General features: G+C 38.2%; 1 protein-coding gene across 1 annotated transcript in view; it reads left to right on the top strand.

The window, feature by feature from the left end:
• Nucleotides 1-15,529: 15,529 nt before the first annotated feature.
• The window catches only part of IL23R (interleukin 23 receptor), a gene marked incomplete at both ends in the record, with an annotated part of 52,425 nt that continues 50,371 nt past the window's right edge, over nt 15,530-17,583 (top strand). Inside the window, 2 exons of the mRNA XM_081056105.1 lie at nt 15,530-15,599; nt 16,475-16,771. Of these exons, the coding sequence (XP_080912231.1) occupies nt 15,530-15,599; nt 16,475-16,771 (367 nt within the window). The remainder of the gene's footprint in view (nt 15,600-16,474; nt 16,772-17,583) is intronic.

The raw sequence follows: 17,583 nt of genomic DNA, 5'->3' as shown, positions 1-17,583 counted from the left end.
GAAAATGTGTTCAACATCACTAATCATTAGGGAAACGCAAATAAAACCACAATGAGATATCACCTCACACTTATTAGGATGGTTCTTATAAAAAAGACAAGAGATAGCAAATGTTGGTGAGGATGTGGAAAAAAAGAAACCCTGTACACTGTTAGTGGGAATGTAAATTGGTATAAGCACTATGATAAATAATACAGAGGTTTCTCAAAAAATTACAAATAGAACTACCATATGATCCAGCAATCCCACTGTCGTGTGGGGTGTCCGGCGGGGCGGCCTGCGGGGTCTCTGCTCCCGCTCCCCACATAAGAACACAGGACATGGTGAGGCCAAAAGGGAACACCCACGGAGCCATAGGTAGGGGAGTCATACCACTATGGTCTCACTGGAGGCTGGGTTTACACGACGTGTGACCTGCTGTCCGCTTTGCTGCCAACCGACCAACCGACCAACTCTCCTCGACTCTCCTTACTCTCCTCTAGTCTCCTCCTTCACTCTCCTCGGCTCCCCTCCGTAGCGGCGGCAGTTATATCAGTGACCAATGGCTTCATGGCTACAGCTGATGCCAACCAGCCACAGCTGACGGCCATCCACTATCTGAGCCAGCACCTCTCCACATGAGGCCGAGAGCCTGGAAACTGCTTCCTGGGGCTCTGTCCCCACACCCACTACTGGAAATATATACAAAGGAAGAAAAAGCAGTGTCTCAAAGATATATCTGCACTCCCATGTTCACTGCAGCATTATTCACAATAGCCACAGCGTGGAAACAATCTAAGTGACTATTGACGAATGGATAAAGAAAATGTATATGTATGTATGTATGTATGTATGTATGTATGTATGTATGTGTATATATATATATATATATATATAATGGAATATTATTCAGCCACAAAAAGGAGATTCTGCCATTTGTAACAACATGGCTGAACCTGGAGGGCATCATGCTAAGTGAAATAAGGGAAAGACAAATACTGTACATGTCACTCATAAGAGTAATCTAAAAAAAAAAAAGATCAAATTCATAGAAACATAAAGTAGAATGGTTGTTGCCAGGGACTGGGGGATGGGGAAAATGAGGAGATGGTGAAAGGGTACACACTTTTAGTTATAAGATGAATAAGTTCTGAGGATCTAATGTGTAGTATGGTGACTATAATAATACTGTACTGTATACTTGAAATTTGCTGAGAGTAGATCTGAAGCATTCTTGCAAAAAAAAAATAAAAGGTAACTGTGAGATGATGGATGTGCTAATTAGCTTGATTGTGGTAACCACATCACATATGTATACATATACAAAATCATTATGATATACACTTTAAATATACTAATTATACCTTAATTTTAAAAATAATTACTATTACATTTCTATATGGCTTTCTTTCTTTGAGTCACTAAAGGCTCAAGGTCTATTTTGAAGGGGATAAGAGAAGAATGAAGGAGAGTTTGAAGGGATAAAAACTTTCTCTCCCCGCTCTAAAACTTTCTCTCCCCGCTCTACTTCCAGTTGAATTTGCATAAATGTGTACAACAGTAGACATACCAGTAATTGGCTCCAGCTGTCTCATATTTTAGAATCAACTAGAAAGGAACTTCCCCTTTATATCCTTTCCTTTAAAGTTTTCCTTGTCCTTTCATGTGTTTAGTATTTTTAAATGTTTTAAAATTGCCCCATATTCTCATTATAAAAAACAGGAAGTTATTTAAGCAAAAGGAAGAAAAAAATAACCGTGATTTCATAATTAAAAAAACCCATTATTGTTATTTTGGTGTATTTTTTCCACATATGTTTCGTTGTTTGGCTTATATGGTTGAACTCTATCTAGTGAAGTGGTCTAAATGGTTTCCTAAAAGTATCTTTAAAAGAAGCTTTTAAAATTATACATATTTTAAAATATACATATTTTAATTGACATCTATAATAGTAAACATAAATCAAATAAATTTACTTCCTTTTATACAGAAAATAGAAATTATTGAACATTTTATAAGATGAAATAAGTAAGACCAGGCTATAATAGGAACAAATATGCCACAATATGATTTGGTAACATAACCTTTACCTTATTGATTAGAGTACAGCAAATGTGAAAGAAATCAAGTAAAAATTTACACATGAATTTTATCCAATGTATCTAAAGAAAAACATGTGATAGTCCATCAAAAATCTCATTTACATTTAAGAGGATACGATAAATCCCTCACATTCCTTCTGATCCTAAGATTCAGGCTATTCCAAAATCGGCCCAAATATCCCCAAATTGGCTAAAATCCAGAGTATCTCAACATGGACTGAAATATAAGTATTTTAGTAAGCTTCATATATATATATGCTGTGCTTCTTGCACAAAAATAAGATGGTTTGCTCCAAAAGACACATTAGGGCTAATGTTCAGGGGATGTCATCCTGAAAAATCATGCTAGCGCTTATTTTCCTGTTAGGTCTTATTTTTCTGGGAAACATGGCATATGACTAGAAGCCTTATGAGTTTAAAGCACCTTGATTAGTTATCCATGCAGGCCTCCCTAAAACCAGTATTTCCATTTACCTGTTTGTTTGGTACCCTGGAGCTATTTATACCAAGGTAATGCACAATACTGAAATTTGGAATGGAGGAATACCATTCTTTATGAAGTGAGAGAAGGATAACTGTGAACCTAGGCTCATTCTCGGAGAAATTAAATTTAGGAAAGGGCACATAAGGAAGTAGAGAATTTGGAAATTGATTTCCTTAAGAATATGCATGGTGTCTTCAATGCTGCAATGTCTGCAATGCTGTACATTGAAGATTTTGAATTCACTTCCACTTCTTAAGTCTCTAACAAACTCATAATAACGAAGACAAAGTTGACCTTTAATGCATACCTCACAGGAAATTGTGATGATTCAGCCCGTAGCACCTGTTCCTCCAACAGAGCTGAGTGAGTGAGAAGGTGTTTGATGTCGAGAAGAATCAAGCAGTTTCATGTAGGTAATATCCTTTGGATGAGTCAAAAGATTCATGGTATTTATTTCTCTTCATAAAGTCTACCCGACTATTTATGAATAACGGGTTATTAATTCAGTGGTTGAGAAAATTAATAAGATAAAGCAACACCTCATTTATTTGGCTGGTGTGAAGAATCAGTTGTACCAGGTAAAAAGATCCTCAGGATAATTAAAACTTATATAACTTCAAGGCATTGAAGTTAGAAAAATAAGTTCAGTATTTTTGAAAACACTGAAACATTTGAATTTGAAAACAGTATACCTGCTATGCAAGCACAAATTCAGTTTTCTGTTACTTTCTTAAATAAAGACTGTGGAACTGAAATTGTCCTTTTCAGAGTTGTGAGTGTTGAAAAGTAGGGCAGGCCCAGACAGTGAGCTGGGAACTGTTGGTGAAGTAAACTGGATACGGTGTGGTACACAAACCTATTGGAGGATGATGGAGTAGCAGGAGAAGCAATTGAAAGAGGGACGCTGGTACCATAAAATCTAGTTCAGAGTCACAAGTATGGGATCAAACTGGAGGAAACAGGCAAGAAACTGATCCTGAGTTATTAACCCAGATCAAGCAAGCTTTGTTCTACCAGCGTAGGCATTCAAGTACTAAAACTTGCACAAGTGTGGACCTGAGGCTGCTGTATATTTCTCTCTGCTCGCTTAGCTGTTTTCATATTTTTCCATTAGCATTTTATTCTTTTGTATTGTAATTTTTAAATACTATCTTTTTTCCCACTTCACTGTCCTTGAGAGCCATTAACATCCTCTTCTGTAATCACAGCCCCAGGCTCAGTACACAAGTATGCTACACAGAGACAGCACGAAAGGAATGTACAGCCCTTTATTAGGTCTCTAACAACAGTAAGACAGGATTGCACAATCAATTATCAAAATAACTCTTCACTTTTAATCACACAGCTTATAGCATATTGGAGAGTGCAAAAGAGTTCTTCACTATAGGATCAAGTCATTAGTGCACTATGTACAGAAATGATCTTAAATAGGCCATGAAGAGTGGCTCACTAAGTAGAGAACCATATGATTTCACTGATATGTGGTATATAAAACTGAAAACAACAAAAGAATAAGACAAACAAATGAAGAAACAAAAACTCATAGACAAAGACAATAGGTTAGGGGTTATCAGAGGGGAAGGCAGAAGGGGGGCTCTAGAAGAGGGTAAACGGGGTCTAATATATGGTGATGGAAAGAGAACTGACTCTGGGTGGTGAACACACAATGTGAGATATAGATAATGTATTACACAATTTTATGCCTGAAATGTATGTAACTTTACTAACAATTGTCACCCCAATAAACTTTAATTAAAAAAAAAAGAGTGGCTCCCTGCTCCTGACCATCCATGGTCACAGTGAGCTTTCCTTTCTTCATCCTCAATTTCGGGGGGCCCACCCATGCAATTGCCTCTCTTCATTCTTTATAGAAGAAATTGATAGGAGAAAAGCACTTTTCTAGTCAACAATTTATTAAACAATTAAACATATTCTACCTTGAATTAGGAAGTTATTTCAAAGCATAGATCCTGTTATGTGTTTTAGGAAAAACAAACAAACAAAAAAATCCCTCTTGCCTTGTCTTATTTTTGCATTTCTAAGGATCCTCTTCTGACATCTTGGTTTAATTTGTGACTGCCCGAGAAAGAGGGTAGATGTGTGTCTTGTCCCAGGCAGGAGGTAAGGAGGGACCTGGTCACACTTTACTCATTATAGTCAATAAGCTCTCTCAAATGGGAACATCTATCTTTTTTAAAAAAAAAAATTGTATTGGGGAAAGGGGACTTTATTGGGGAACAGTGTATACTGCCAGGACTTTTTTCCAAGTCATGTTGTTTTCCTTTCAATCTTAGTTGTGGAGGGTGCCATTCAGCTTCAAGTTGTTGTCCTTTCAGTCTTAGTTGTGGAGGGTGCAGCTCAGCTCCAGGTCCAGTTGCCATTGCTAGTTGCAGGGGGCACAGCCCACCATCCGTTGTGGGAGTCCAACTGGCAACCTTGTGGTTGAGAGGACGCGCTCCAACCAACTGAACCATCCAGGAGCTCAGTGGCAGCTCGGCTTAAGGTGCCATTTTCAATCTTAGTTGCAGGGGGCGGAGCCCACCATCCCTTGTGGGACTTGAGGAGTTGAACCAGCAACCTTGTGGTTGAGAGCCCATTGGCCCATGTGGGAATCAAACCGGCAGCCTTCGGAGATAGGAGCATGGAGCTCCAACTGCCTGAGCCACCAGGCTGGCCCTGGGACACCTATCTTTCACTCAGGTGTAGAAAAAGACTGGGCTGACCACTGTATCCTACTTACTAAGAATTGTGCAGATATGCTGAAAGTGTCTTCTCTGAGCATACCCATGCATTATGGGAATTTCTCTGATCTCTATGGGTAACTGTTGTCATCTACTTCTTCAAAAGCAACTCATCTAACCACCCTCCGGCCTTCTTGTCCTTCTATAATATTGATTTCCTTATTTCATACAGAATTGCTACATCACTATAGAACAAATGTTAAGCCTTCCAAATCAGGTACACTTAATGGGATTTGTGTTTTTAGTGGTACTTCCCAGGGCCTGGCTTCGGAGCTTTACACACATATAATACTCAGATGCTCTCCCCTACTAAAGCCATTTCAAGGAAATGCAGTAATCTAAATGAAAACAGTGTACCTGCTATGCAAGCACAAATTCAAGACAAGTTCACTAGTACCCTTTTCTGAATAGATTACTAGCCATAAGCCAGGCCTACTAAAAAATGCGAGGCTGGAGAGATCCAAGATGGTGGAATAGATAAACACTGTGCCTGCTTCCTTCTGTGAACACATTAAAATTACAACTAAATTATAGAATAATTAACCTGGAGAACCATCTGAAATCTAGCCAAACAGAAGTTCTACAACTGAAAATATAAAGAAGCCACATTGAGACTGGTAGGAGGGGTGGACACACTGAACTGTGTGTGGCAGTTGACAATCAGGAGGGATATGTTAGCTGCCTTGGTTACCGCTGGAGGAGAGAGGGACCCCAGCCCCCCAACCCGGTTCCCCAGCCTGGAGTACTGGTGCTGAGAAGAGGAGCCCCACAACATCTGGCTGTGAAAAACAGTAGGGATTCCGACTGTTCGGGTGGGCTGGAAGGCTGTGGGAAACGCAGATTCTTCTTAAACTACCCACGCACAGACTCACTTGCTCTCAGGCACTCATCTTGGGCTCCAGCAGAGGGACGGCGACTTGGGGGGGGGCTTAGAGACATACGGGGGTACAGACTGAGGTGTGTGACTGCAGGAGAAGACTGGAGGCTAGTCAGCATTTTCCTGGTGAGGGGTCGACCTTTGTGCAGCCGGCAGGTGGGTGCCATCTTTCCTGTGCTGAGCCCGCCCCTTCTGACCAAATCTGAATCTGACTGCTGGTTGAGTTCCACTGCTCTGCTCTGCTGACTCACTGGGAACTCACTCCACCCAACACGCACAATGCCAGAGGCACTCATATTGCACTCTTTCTCGGAAAACTATCAAGAGTCCAGCAGGTCCTAGGCAGGCAGCAACTGGCTTCAGTGTGCTCTGAGACTTTTGCTGAATTGCTCCAGGCTCAGCACTAGCACCAAACCAGAAATTACATTAACCTGGTGACCACAATTCTTCCCACTCTAGTGACTCTCTGAGACCTTGCCTCACCCAAGTCATGTACCACACAAGGCGTTATCAGTGGCTAAACCTGAAGGGAGCCAGCAGGTGGCAGCAGGCCTCAGGGTGTCTTGGCTTGTTGCAGAGCTACCCCAGACCCCATACTGGTGGCAGCCATCCTCAGTTCACAGCATGGCCTTTCACACGCACCTCCAGGTCCAGCACAGTCAGGAACAACTGTGGATTGATTTGTAGTTCCTACTAGGTAGCCCCCAGCTGGTCACAGGCAGAGGCTGACCTGGGTCTGCACCAGAGTCTCTCCCAAGTGGCCCCAGAATCAACATACTTGGAGGTTGGTATCAGACCACAGCAGAACACCACCCAATTAGCCCCACAAGCAGCACACACGAAGGATGGTCTCAATAAACACCAGAGCCCACTGGAGTGAATCCCACTCAGTAGGGTAAGCCTCCTGCACCGCAGCCTGTAAGCTGTGGATGTGGCAAAACCCCAAAGCCAGTCAGGCTAAGGGTTAATCCCACCCACTGACATACCAACAGTAATCAAGGCTCAACTACTCTGTTTCCCCGAAAATAAGACCTAGCCAGACCATCAGCTCTAATGTATCTTTTGGAGCAAAAATTAATATAAGATCCGTTATTACATTACATTACATTATATTATATTACCTGGTCTTATATTAAAATAAGACTGGGTCATATTAATTTTTGCTCCAAAAGACGCACTAGAGCTGATGGTCTGGCTAGGTCTTATATTTCGGGAAACACTGTATAACAAGAGGGAGAGGACACACAATTCACACAAGAGACACTCCTACAGCACCCGTCTCAGGTGACCAGGGAGACTGTGCCATTGGGCACCCCAGGACACCTACTACATAAAGCCACCCAGGCAAGACTGGGAGACATAGCAGATCTACCTAATACATATAAACAAACACAGAGAGACAGCCAAAATGAAGAAACAAAGAAATGCAGCCCAAATGAAAAAACAGGAGAAAATTCTAGAAAAATGAATTAAATGAAATGGAGGCAAGCAATCTATCAGAGACAGAGTTCAAAACACTGGTTATAAGAATGCTAAATATGTATAGTGCCAGGTGGGTACTAGACTAGCTGGGGGATCACTTAAATTATATAAATGTCTAACCACCATGCTGTACACATGAAATTAATTTAAAATAATATTGAAAGTCAACTGTAATTAATAAATTTAAAAATGGGGGGAAGGAGAAGGGTAAAAAGAGGTCCAAATTTCCAGGTATAAAACAAATAAGTCATGGGAATGTAATGTACAGCATGGGGAATATAGTCAATAATATTGTGGTAGAATAGTACAGTGTCAGATGGCGGCTGGACTTATCATGGTAATCACTTCTTTAGGTACATAAATGTTGAATAACTATTGTGTACCCCTGAAACTAACATAATATTGCATATTATCTATATTTTTAATAGAAATCTTTTTAAAAATGCCAAGGCTGCCGTATCACTTTCCCACATAGAAGTGGAAGGTTTTCTACCTCTATGCAGTCACGGAGTCACTAGGTTCACCTTTCAGAGATCAAATATCTACTTCCTGTTCTGCTTATTCCTGCCCACATTTGGCACCTGGGTCCTGAGGCAATATAGAGCCCTCTCTCTCCAATGGGAAACCAGTGTTGCTAGACCACATTTAATATCCCAGGTCTTGATTCAGCTATACTTCTTAAACTTGGAGATCCTAATCCATCCACTTCAAAGAGCTGCTTCCTTTAGTTAGTTAGTTTTTTTATTTTTTTTTAATTAAAGTTTATTGGGGTGACAATTGTTAGTAAAGTTACAAAGATTTCTGGTGTACAATTCTGTAATACATCATCAGTATATCACATTATGTATTCACCACCCAGAGTCAGTTCTCTTTACATCATCATATATTTGATACCTTTTACCCTCATCTACCACCCTCCTCCCTCCTTACCCTCTGGTAACCACTAAACTATTATCTGTGTCTATGAGTTTTTGTTTCTTCATTTGTTTGTACTGTTCTTTTGTTTTTGTTTTGTTTTGTTTTTTAATTAAAGTTTATTGGACTGACAATTGTTTGGAAGGTTACATTGGTTTCAGGTGTACAAATCTGTAATACATCATCTATATATTACACTGTGTGTTCACCACCCAGAGTCAGTTCTCTTTCTATCACCATATATTTGATCCTTTTTACCCTCATCTACCACCCCGTCCTCCCCAGCCTCTAGTAACCACTAAATTATTGTGTCAATGAGTTTTTGTTTCTTCATTTGTCTTTTTCCTTTGTTGTTTTGAGTTTTATATACCACATATCAGTGAAATAATATGGTTCTTGACTTTTTCTGTCTGACTTATTTTGCTTAGTGTAATAATCTCAAGATACATCCATGTTATTGCAAATGGCACTATTTCACCTTTTCTTATGGCAGAATAGGATTCCATTGTGTATATATACAACGTGTTCTTTATCTATTTATCTATCGAAGGAAATTTTGGTTGTTTCCATGTCTTGGCCACCTTAAATAAATCTGCAATGAACATTGGAGCACATATATCTGTAGGATAAATGTTTTCATATTTTTTGAGTAGATACCCAGGAGAGGGATTGCTGGGTCATATGGTAATTCTATTCTTATTTTTTGAGGAACCTCTACACTTCCTTCCATAGTGGCTGCACCAACCTGCATTCCCACCAACAGTGTATGAGGGTTCCTTTTTCTCCACAGACTCTCCAACACTTGTTATTGGAGAGGTGATATCTCATTGCGTTTTTTATTTGCATTTCTCTGATGATTAGTCATGTTGAGCATTTTTTCATATGTCTATTTGTCATTTGTACATCCTCTTTGGAGAAATGTCTATTCATGTCCTCTGTCCATTTTTAAATTGGATTGTTTGTTTTTTTGTTTTTGAGTTGTATGAGTTCCTTATATTTTTTGGATTTTAGCCCTTTACCAGAGGTGTTGTTTGCAAACAGCCAGTCAGTTTATGACAATGTTTGTTGCCTCTGGATATGGAAACTGGAAATACTTTCAATCCACAATAGGCAGGTAAATTTATAGAAAAGAAGAATTGCATAAGGACTACATACAGTTCTAGCTTTTCCTTTTGTCTGGTTTTAAGTTCCCTAAAGTGGATTTTTAGAGTGGGGGCAAAAATCTAAACTGCTGCATTGTATTTGTCCTGATGATGTGTTAACTCAAAATATATTTACCAACTTAATATGTTTTCAGGATTGTCGTGTCCCACGAGACAAGAGTTGTGGGGAGCGAGGAGGGCGGCACAGGGTTAAGAAAAGACAGTAGTCATGAATACATTATCAGCAGGGCCAAAAGACCCCCAGTCTCAAGGACTGGATGCCCCGAATTGGGCCTATGCATTAGCTTTTATTAGTTAGGTGGGGAAGTAAAGGAGACAAAGCTTGTCAATCTCAAGATCTGTGAATCCCACCCATCATACTAGGAAACTGATTCAAGCCAATCACCCTTGCCTGCAGGCAGCTGAACCCTAAGTCTCAGGATGTATGTACTTCCCCAAGGGACAAAACCTATACACATATGAATAGATGGAGAGCACATCATTGAATCACTTCCTTGCAGGTTTTGGGAAGGAATGCAGCCACAGAGGCAGAGGCTTTCCTTAGCCTGGGGAAGGTGGGGGGCTGTGCCCACCTCTATGAACCCCGTGGGTTCTCCTGTTGGTCTCCACTCGACTGCGCCTGGCTTGAGTTGTCCCCCCTCCCACCCCCCGTGGGGAATCTTACTGGTCATTGGCTGACCAGCCATCTTTTGGGGCCAAACTGGGAGACACGAGGTGCAAACACAAAGGTGAAGCAAGGTCCCTGAAAGGATCCATCTCAAAGACTCTCCTTTCTTTAGGGGCAGGTACAAGGAGATAGACAGGTAGGCTGCTGTGTGGCAACACAGGATCATGTATTTTTATACTTAATCACCCTTTTCATTCATTTAAGCTAATAACCATTCCAAACTTTTACCAAATGCTAGAGAAAAACTTGAAATTGTATGACTTTTAGGAAATAAACAAGGTTTATTACTACTAGGCCTATAAGAGTATAACAATATAATATATCTTCCCAACTTGGATAATTTTGAAAATAAAATGGAGTGTTATTTATAATTACCCTGGGAGAAGTTTAAGTTGGACTGTCCTGGGATACCCAGATGGTAACCCAGCCTATTGGAGAAAGCCACAATGGGTCTTGATGCTTTCTGATTAACAAATGAAGTCAAAGCACTTACACACATGAGATTTTACATAGTGGATCCTCATCATTCTTGAGTTCTATATATATTTGCAAATCCACTTACTAGCTAAAATTTATTTGTAATCGCAAAATCAATACTCACAACACTTAGTCAGTTGTCCAAAGACGTGCAGAATGGTGAAAGATTTGAGTCGCCAACATGCAAATTCTCCGCTAAGGGAATTATTTCAGTTTTCATACTGTAAACAGTAAGAAAAGTTTTCAGTCTACTTAGTGCCATGTTTTTCACATTTGTGCCTTTTGTTGGTGATGTTGCTGTTTAAAATGGCCTCCAAGTATAGTCTGGAAATACTGTCTAGTGTTCCTAAGTGCAAGGCTGCAATGTACATTACACAGAAAATACGTATATTAGATAAGTTTCATTCAGGCATCGATTGTAGGGCTGTTGGCCCTAAGTTCAATGTTAATTAATCTACAATATAGATTAAATAAGTTGTCTTTACACAGAAACACACGTAAAACAAGATTATGTATTGATCCATCGATGAAAACGTGAGCAGAGGCTCTCAGGATAAAAATATGTACATATGAACCATTAAAATAGCTAATGAACTGGACTTCACCAAAATTAAAAACTTCTGTTCTCCAAAGAAATCATTAAGAAAATGAAAGATAAGCCACAGACTAGGAAAAATAGTTGCAAAAGGACTGCTTTTCAAAATATGTAAACAACTTTCAAAACACAGTAGTATAAAAAAGAACAAACCAAAAAAAAATGGGCAAAAGATTTTAACAGTCTGTTCCCCCCAAAAAATATGTAAATAAACATATGAAAATAAACAAATAAAGAGAAATAAAATAAGCAAATAAACACAAGAAAAGATGGTTAAGAACCACCACCAGCCTCCATTAAAATATGAGTAAATAAATAAATCCTCATCTGCCCTGAGCTCTCCAACAACCTTGTCTTCACTGTCCAAATTCCTGAAAGATTAGCCAAGATCCTCTCCTTTATTTTCTATTTTGGTTCACAACCATCTCATTCCCCTCTCCATTTCTTTTCTGAAACTGCTCTCAGGGAAAACTGACTATTATCAAATCCAACACTCCCTTTTAGTTATTCTACTTAATCTCTGACCACTTGACACTGACCACACACTCCTTATATCTCTTCTTGTCTTTTGGGTCAACAGTTTTCTGGTTCAGACTACCCATTCTGAGTTCTCTCTGAGTTCTCTTATTCTAATCTTAGTTTTAATACTATCGACATGCTAAAATCTTCCAAATTTAGATCTCCAGTTCAAACTTTTCTCCTAAGACTACCAGTATCTACAACAGCCTATCAGACAGGTCTCTCTGAACATGTGGTGAGACCTTCCCAATTAACATGCCCAGAACCAAATTCGTCACTCCCCTACCATCACTCCTCCTTTTGTGTGTGTGCTCACTTACCGTGTGTTTCCCCGAAAATAAGACCTAGCTGGACAATCAGCTCTAATGCGTCTTTTGGAGCAAAAATTAATATAAGACCCGGTATTATATTATATTATATTATATTATATTATATTATATTATATTATATTTTACTATACCCAGTCTTAAATTATAGTAAAATAAGACCAGGTCTTACATTAATTTTTGCTCCAAAAGACACATTACAGCTGATTGCCTGGCTAGGTCTTATTTTCAGGGAAACACAGTAGTTCTCAATTCTATTTCTCCCTCTCAGTTCTTACTGCCTTTCCTTTGCTTTAGGTCCTCATCAGCTTTTGATTTTCAATAGCCTCCTAACTGGGCTCTTCATGTTCAATCAATTCTCTACATTGTAATGAGAATTATCTTTCTAAAATGCATTCTGATTATGTTATTTTTCCACTTAACAATCTTTGCTGTCTCTTGACTGACATCAAAATGAAGGTTAAACTACTTAGCAGGAATACAAAGCCCATTACAGTCTGCCATTGACCTAATTTTCCAGCTCAAATCCTATTTCCCTCAACTTGGAGAAACACTTACCAGTCACAAAACATCTATATTATTTGCACATTCTGTTCTTGGTATGTGAAATGTTTTCCCACACCCTTTCTTTCAGAGGCTGGAAAATTGGTACGAATTATTAAAACCCAGTTGACAGTCACATCTTCTGTGTGGTCTTCAAAAACAACCTTATTCGTATATTCCAGTGGTTCTTAACCCTGACTGCTCATTATAATCACCTGAGGTTTTAAAATATTGAAGCCCAGCCTGTACCCCCAGAAATTCTGATTTCATTCTCTAGAATGAATCTGAGCATATGAGTGTTTTAAGTGTTCCCCCAGAATATTCTAGTGCACTAGGTACTAAAGATATAAAAATTAAAAAGACATACTGTCTTTTCTGACTTCAAGAAGATTCCTGCAGAGGAAACAAGTTAATTAATTGTCATTTTCAATAGAAAGGAGTATATAAAGTGAAACGATACACATGTAGGACATATAGAGGAGGCAGGAAGAAAAAGTATGCCAGGAAAGGCCCACGGTGATGCCTACTATAACTCAAAAAAATATTTAGTCATTTCTTTTTATTTCCTTGTAGTTTATTTCCTGCTAAACCACGAACTATAGTTCAAACAACTAATTTATAATTTAACCATTGTAAACAACAAAACGAAGGAGCTCTTCTGTAATCAGTCACCATTATACATTTAATGTCCAGAGCAATACTTGGCACATAGTAGAAACTCAAAAATACTTGTTAAATAAATTAATGGTCAACAGTAGCCTTTAAACTTTCATTGTCTTAAGAAACAAATTTGTAATTAATGTCAACGATGGTTGCAAATTAAAACTAAGCGTAGTATTTTTGGTGTCAAAGATTTTGACAGATAAAGCATGTATATGTGTTCTACTTCTTAGATGAGACAAGTAATTTAAAATTAAGCTGAAAAAAAGAAAAAGAAAAAAGGACTGACAAAGCAGTTCACTTTCAGTAATCTGGGTTTTTCCAAATAGTGACATAAGAGCCAGTCATTTTGAATTGAACAGTTGAGTTCCTCTTCAAGAAACAGCAATGTAGGTCAGAGCTGTGCTGACATTTCCATTTGCCTCATAGCTGAAAATCTTAAGTGAATATTGACCAGCAGGCAGTGGAGAAAGAAGACATGACGCAGGCCACCGGGGTAGCAGCCTGGCTCTGAAGTGGAATTATGTGCTGCAAACAGGTCGAAAGGTAAAGAAAAAAAATGACCATCCAAATATTTAAAAACAGCTGTATTTCCTTTTGGAAATACATGGGCAAAGTTATTTTCTGTTATACGTTCTTGTGATATTTCATACAGTGATTACTGATGAAAGTTGAATCTATAATATTGTCTGACATCACATCACTTTAATAACACTGTGTATATTCTATTAGGTGAGTAGTTAACTTCTAACTAGGAACATTTTAGGGCTTGTTTTGTCTATTATTGATAAAGAGAAGACCTACTATTGTTAACAAATTATGAAAGGGGTCCCTATATTCATGAATCATGAGAACCCCGGTTTTTAAAAATCTTATCAGATATTTTATGCTATTTCACAAGTCATGAGTTTTGTTTTGTTGTTTTATATGAAAAGCTCACGTTTTATTAAACAGATAAAAATAAGTGAATAATGTTGATAATTGAGTAAATGAAATAACTCATTAATAATGTAAGAAACTGATTAACTAAATAATGTAACTCCAGTTGTAAACTAATGGCAATATTATTTGGAATTTTTATAATGTATTTCTTTTGATACTACAGATAATGGACTTTCTGTAAGTTTAATTGGTGATAACACATATGCCTTTGCCTCACTTCATCTTTCTTCATTTTGAATGCCTTTTCTCTGGAAATTCTGAAATTTTTGGTTTTACCAAAGTTTTACTCATCAAAGACTGATACCCTGTTTCCCTAAAAATAAGATCTAGCCAGACAATCAGCTCTAATGCGTTTTTTGGAGCAAAAATTAATCAGCTCTAATGCGTTTCTTGGAGCAAAAATTAATATAAGACCCAGTAGTATAGTATAGTATAGTATAGTATAGTATAGTATAGTATAGTAAAATAAAATCAGGTCTTATATTAATTTTTGCTCCAAAAGACGCATTAGAGCTGATTGTCTGTCTAGGTCTTATTTTCAGGGAAACATGGTGTTTCTGGAGCTTGATACGTGCATCTGATCAGGAGAAAAATTCATCATCAGGAGTTAGAGCAGAAAGAGATTTCTGACAAGAGAGACTAGATTAGGAGGAATTGTGTTATATCAAGGGTCAAAATGTCCTACTAAAGTATAATTCATAGTGATTTTTGAAGGGTATAAAATTTCATTCTTTTGTTTTACTTCTCAACCTCTATTACACCTCCTCACACACCTGTGACTTTTCTTTAGTGTTTCTTTCCTTCCTTCCTTCCTAATCAAAGGTTCTCATAAAAAACAATAACTTAGAAAAAAATTGTAATACCTTTTATTATTTTATTGCTATTTTATTAAAATATTACAATTTAAACTTTTTTTCTTTTTTGTATTTTTTGGTATTTTTTGTATTTTTTTTATTATTTGTATTGTATTATTTTATTATTGTATTATTGTATTATTTATGTTCTTTTTTGTATTTTTTTCTAGAGGGGAACAAAGAGCTTTTTCCTGCTTTCAGGCATGAATCAGGTCACGATTCAATGGGATATAGTAACAGCTCTTTATATATTCTTCAATTGGTGTCATGGAGGTACAGTATTTTGAATACCTACTGTTATCTCTTGCTCAAATCAAGTATTGAGTGTTTATTACTTTCAAGGCATTACACTAGAATCTCTGAAGAATAAAAATTATATTGGGAAAAATTACATGCACATAAAAATTATATGGAATAACATTTAAAACTCCAGCCTCCCTCCTGATGCAGGATTCCCTTCTCACGCATCCCTAACAGACAGGACTTTAACTCATATACAAACATTTCCACATAGGAGTTTATTACTTTGAGTCGGCATCTTTGAACAATTACTAATGTTGAACATTTGAATTTCAATCAATTCCACAAACCATTTGTTGCTGGCTACTCTGTGTCAGACCTGTGCTGAGCCTTATGATAGACATCAGAACCCCAGGGAGGGGATTGTCAGAAGTTCAGGCAGGCTATTGCCATGTGGGAGTTTCCATTGGAAACAACGATATCCTGGGTAGATGGCAGGGATTCATTTACTGCGAGACAAGCAGCACCAAAGCAGGGTTCTAGACCTTGAAGAAAACTCTGCAGATGATGCAAGTTACTCAGTGACAAGCTCAAAACTGTGTTCTCTAGGTTGGGACACCATTATATTAGAGAGATAGAAGTAGCTTCATCATCAGAACTAGAATCCGTCCAGCAGGATGTTGGACATTTTCGGAGTCAGACCAACACTATCCAAGACGATTTAGGAGAAATAAGGCACCAGCTACTTTGTACAACTTGTTGAAAAATGCAAATGATAAGTAGGACTTCTGTTTAAAATCATTTAGTTAATATAAATGAATAAATTTTACATGCAATAGCATATTCTTCTGAATCTCCTGTTTTAATGTTTTACATGGAACTTATTATTTTAATCTACTTATTTTCAGGAATTACAAATATAAACTGCTCTGGCCGCATCTGGGTAGAACCAGCCACAATTTTTAAGATGGGTATGAATATCTCTATATATTGCCAAGCAGCAATTAAGAACTGTCAACCAAGAAAACTTTATTTTTATAAAAATAGCATCAAAGAAAAATTTCAAATTAAAAGGATTAATAAAACAACAGCTCAGCTTCGGTATAACAACTTTCTGGAACCACATGCCTCTGTGTATTGCACTGCTGAATGTCCCGGATATTTTCAAGAGACACTGATATGTGGAAACGACATTTCTTCTGGATGTAAGTGTTGGGGTGCATTCAAAGTCCAAATGAAAGAGGGTCTAACAATTAACTGGTAATGAGAAACTTGTATAAAAGTAGAGGCAAATTGTTATAGTTCACTTCGTATATTAGTCTAATACAAGAGTGACAAATTGAATGTCTCCAGGGGCCAGATTGGTGAAAAATATGAGGTAAGGAAGTTGGTGGGATTTGTGCAGAGAAGAAAGCACTTGCATGGTTTACTGGGGTCAGCCACCGCCCAGTTCCAGCATTTGTGAAGGAAGGTCCAATATTCCTAGATCTTTTGACTATTCCAAAGAAGACAGAAATATGAATTTTTAAGGTGAACTTTACGAATTTAAAACTGTGACCAATGCATTCAAAAAAACAATTTTCAACATTTGCCTGGTCAGGTACAGCATACATTAGAGACAGCAGCCTCAGGCTTTAAATGTTGCTCTTTTCATCTGTTTTTCACTTTTTTGTTTGTTTGTTTTTCTTCCAAACTAATACCATCAACCTTAAAGGAGACCCCACTGTGAAATTTTGAGATTAAGGTTTAGGGAGAAAAACAGTTGCAAAACTAGCTTTGTGTTCCTGCTATACTCCTTACCAGCTGTGTGACTGTCGTGCGGGGTGTCCGACGGGGCGGCCTGTGGGGTCTCTTCTCCCGCTCCCCACATAAGAATGCAGGACATGGTGAGGCCAAAAAGGAACACCCACAGAGCCATAGATAGAAGAGTCAAACCAATATATTCTCGCTGGCGGCTGGGCTGGAGACACAGGAAGCAGGATCTACATAATCTGCAACCCGCCGTCCTAACAGCAGT

This window comes from Rhinolophus hipposideros, assembly GCF_964194185.1.
Source record: "Rhinolophus hipposideros genome assembly, chromosome: 8".
Classification (NCBI taxonomy): domain Eukaryota; kingdom Metazoa; phylum Chordata; class Mammalia; order Chiroptera; family Rhinolophidae; genus Rhinolophus; species Rhinolophus hipposideros.
Note: the sequence above shows the minus strand (reverse complement) of the source record. Positions and strands in the feature narration are given on the sequence as shown.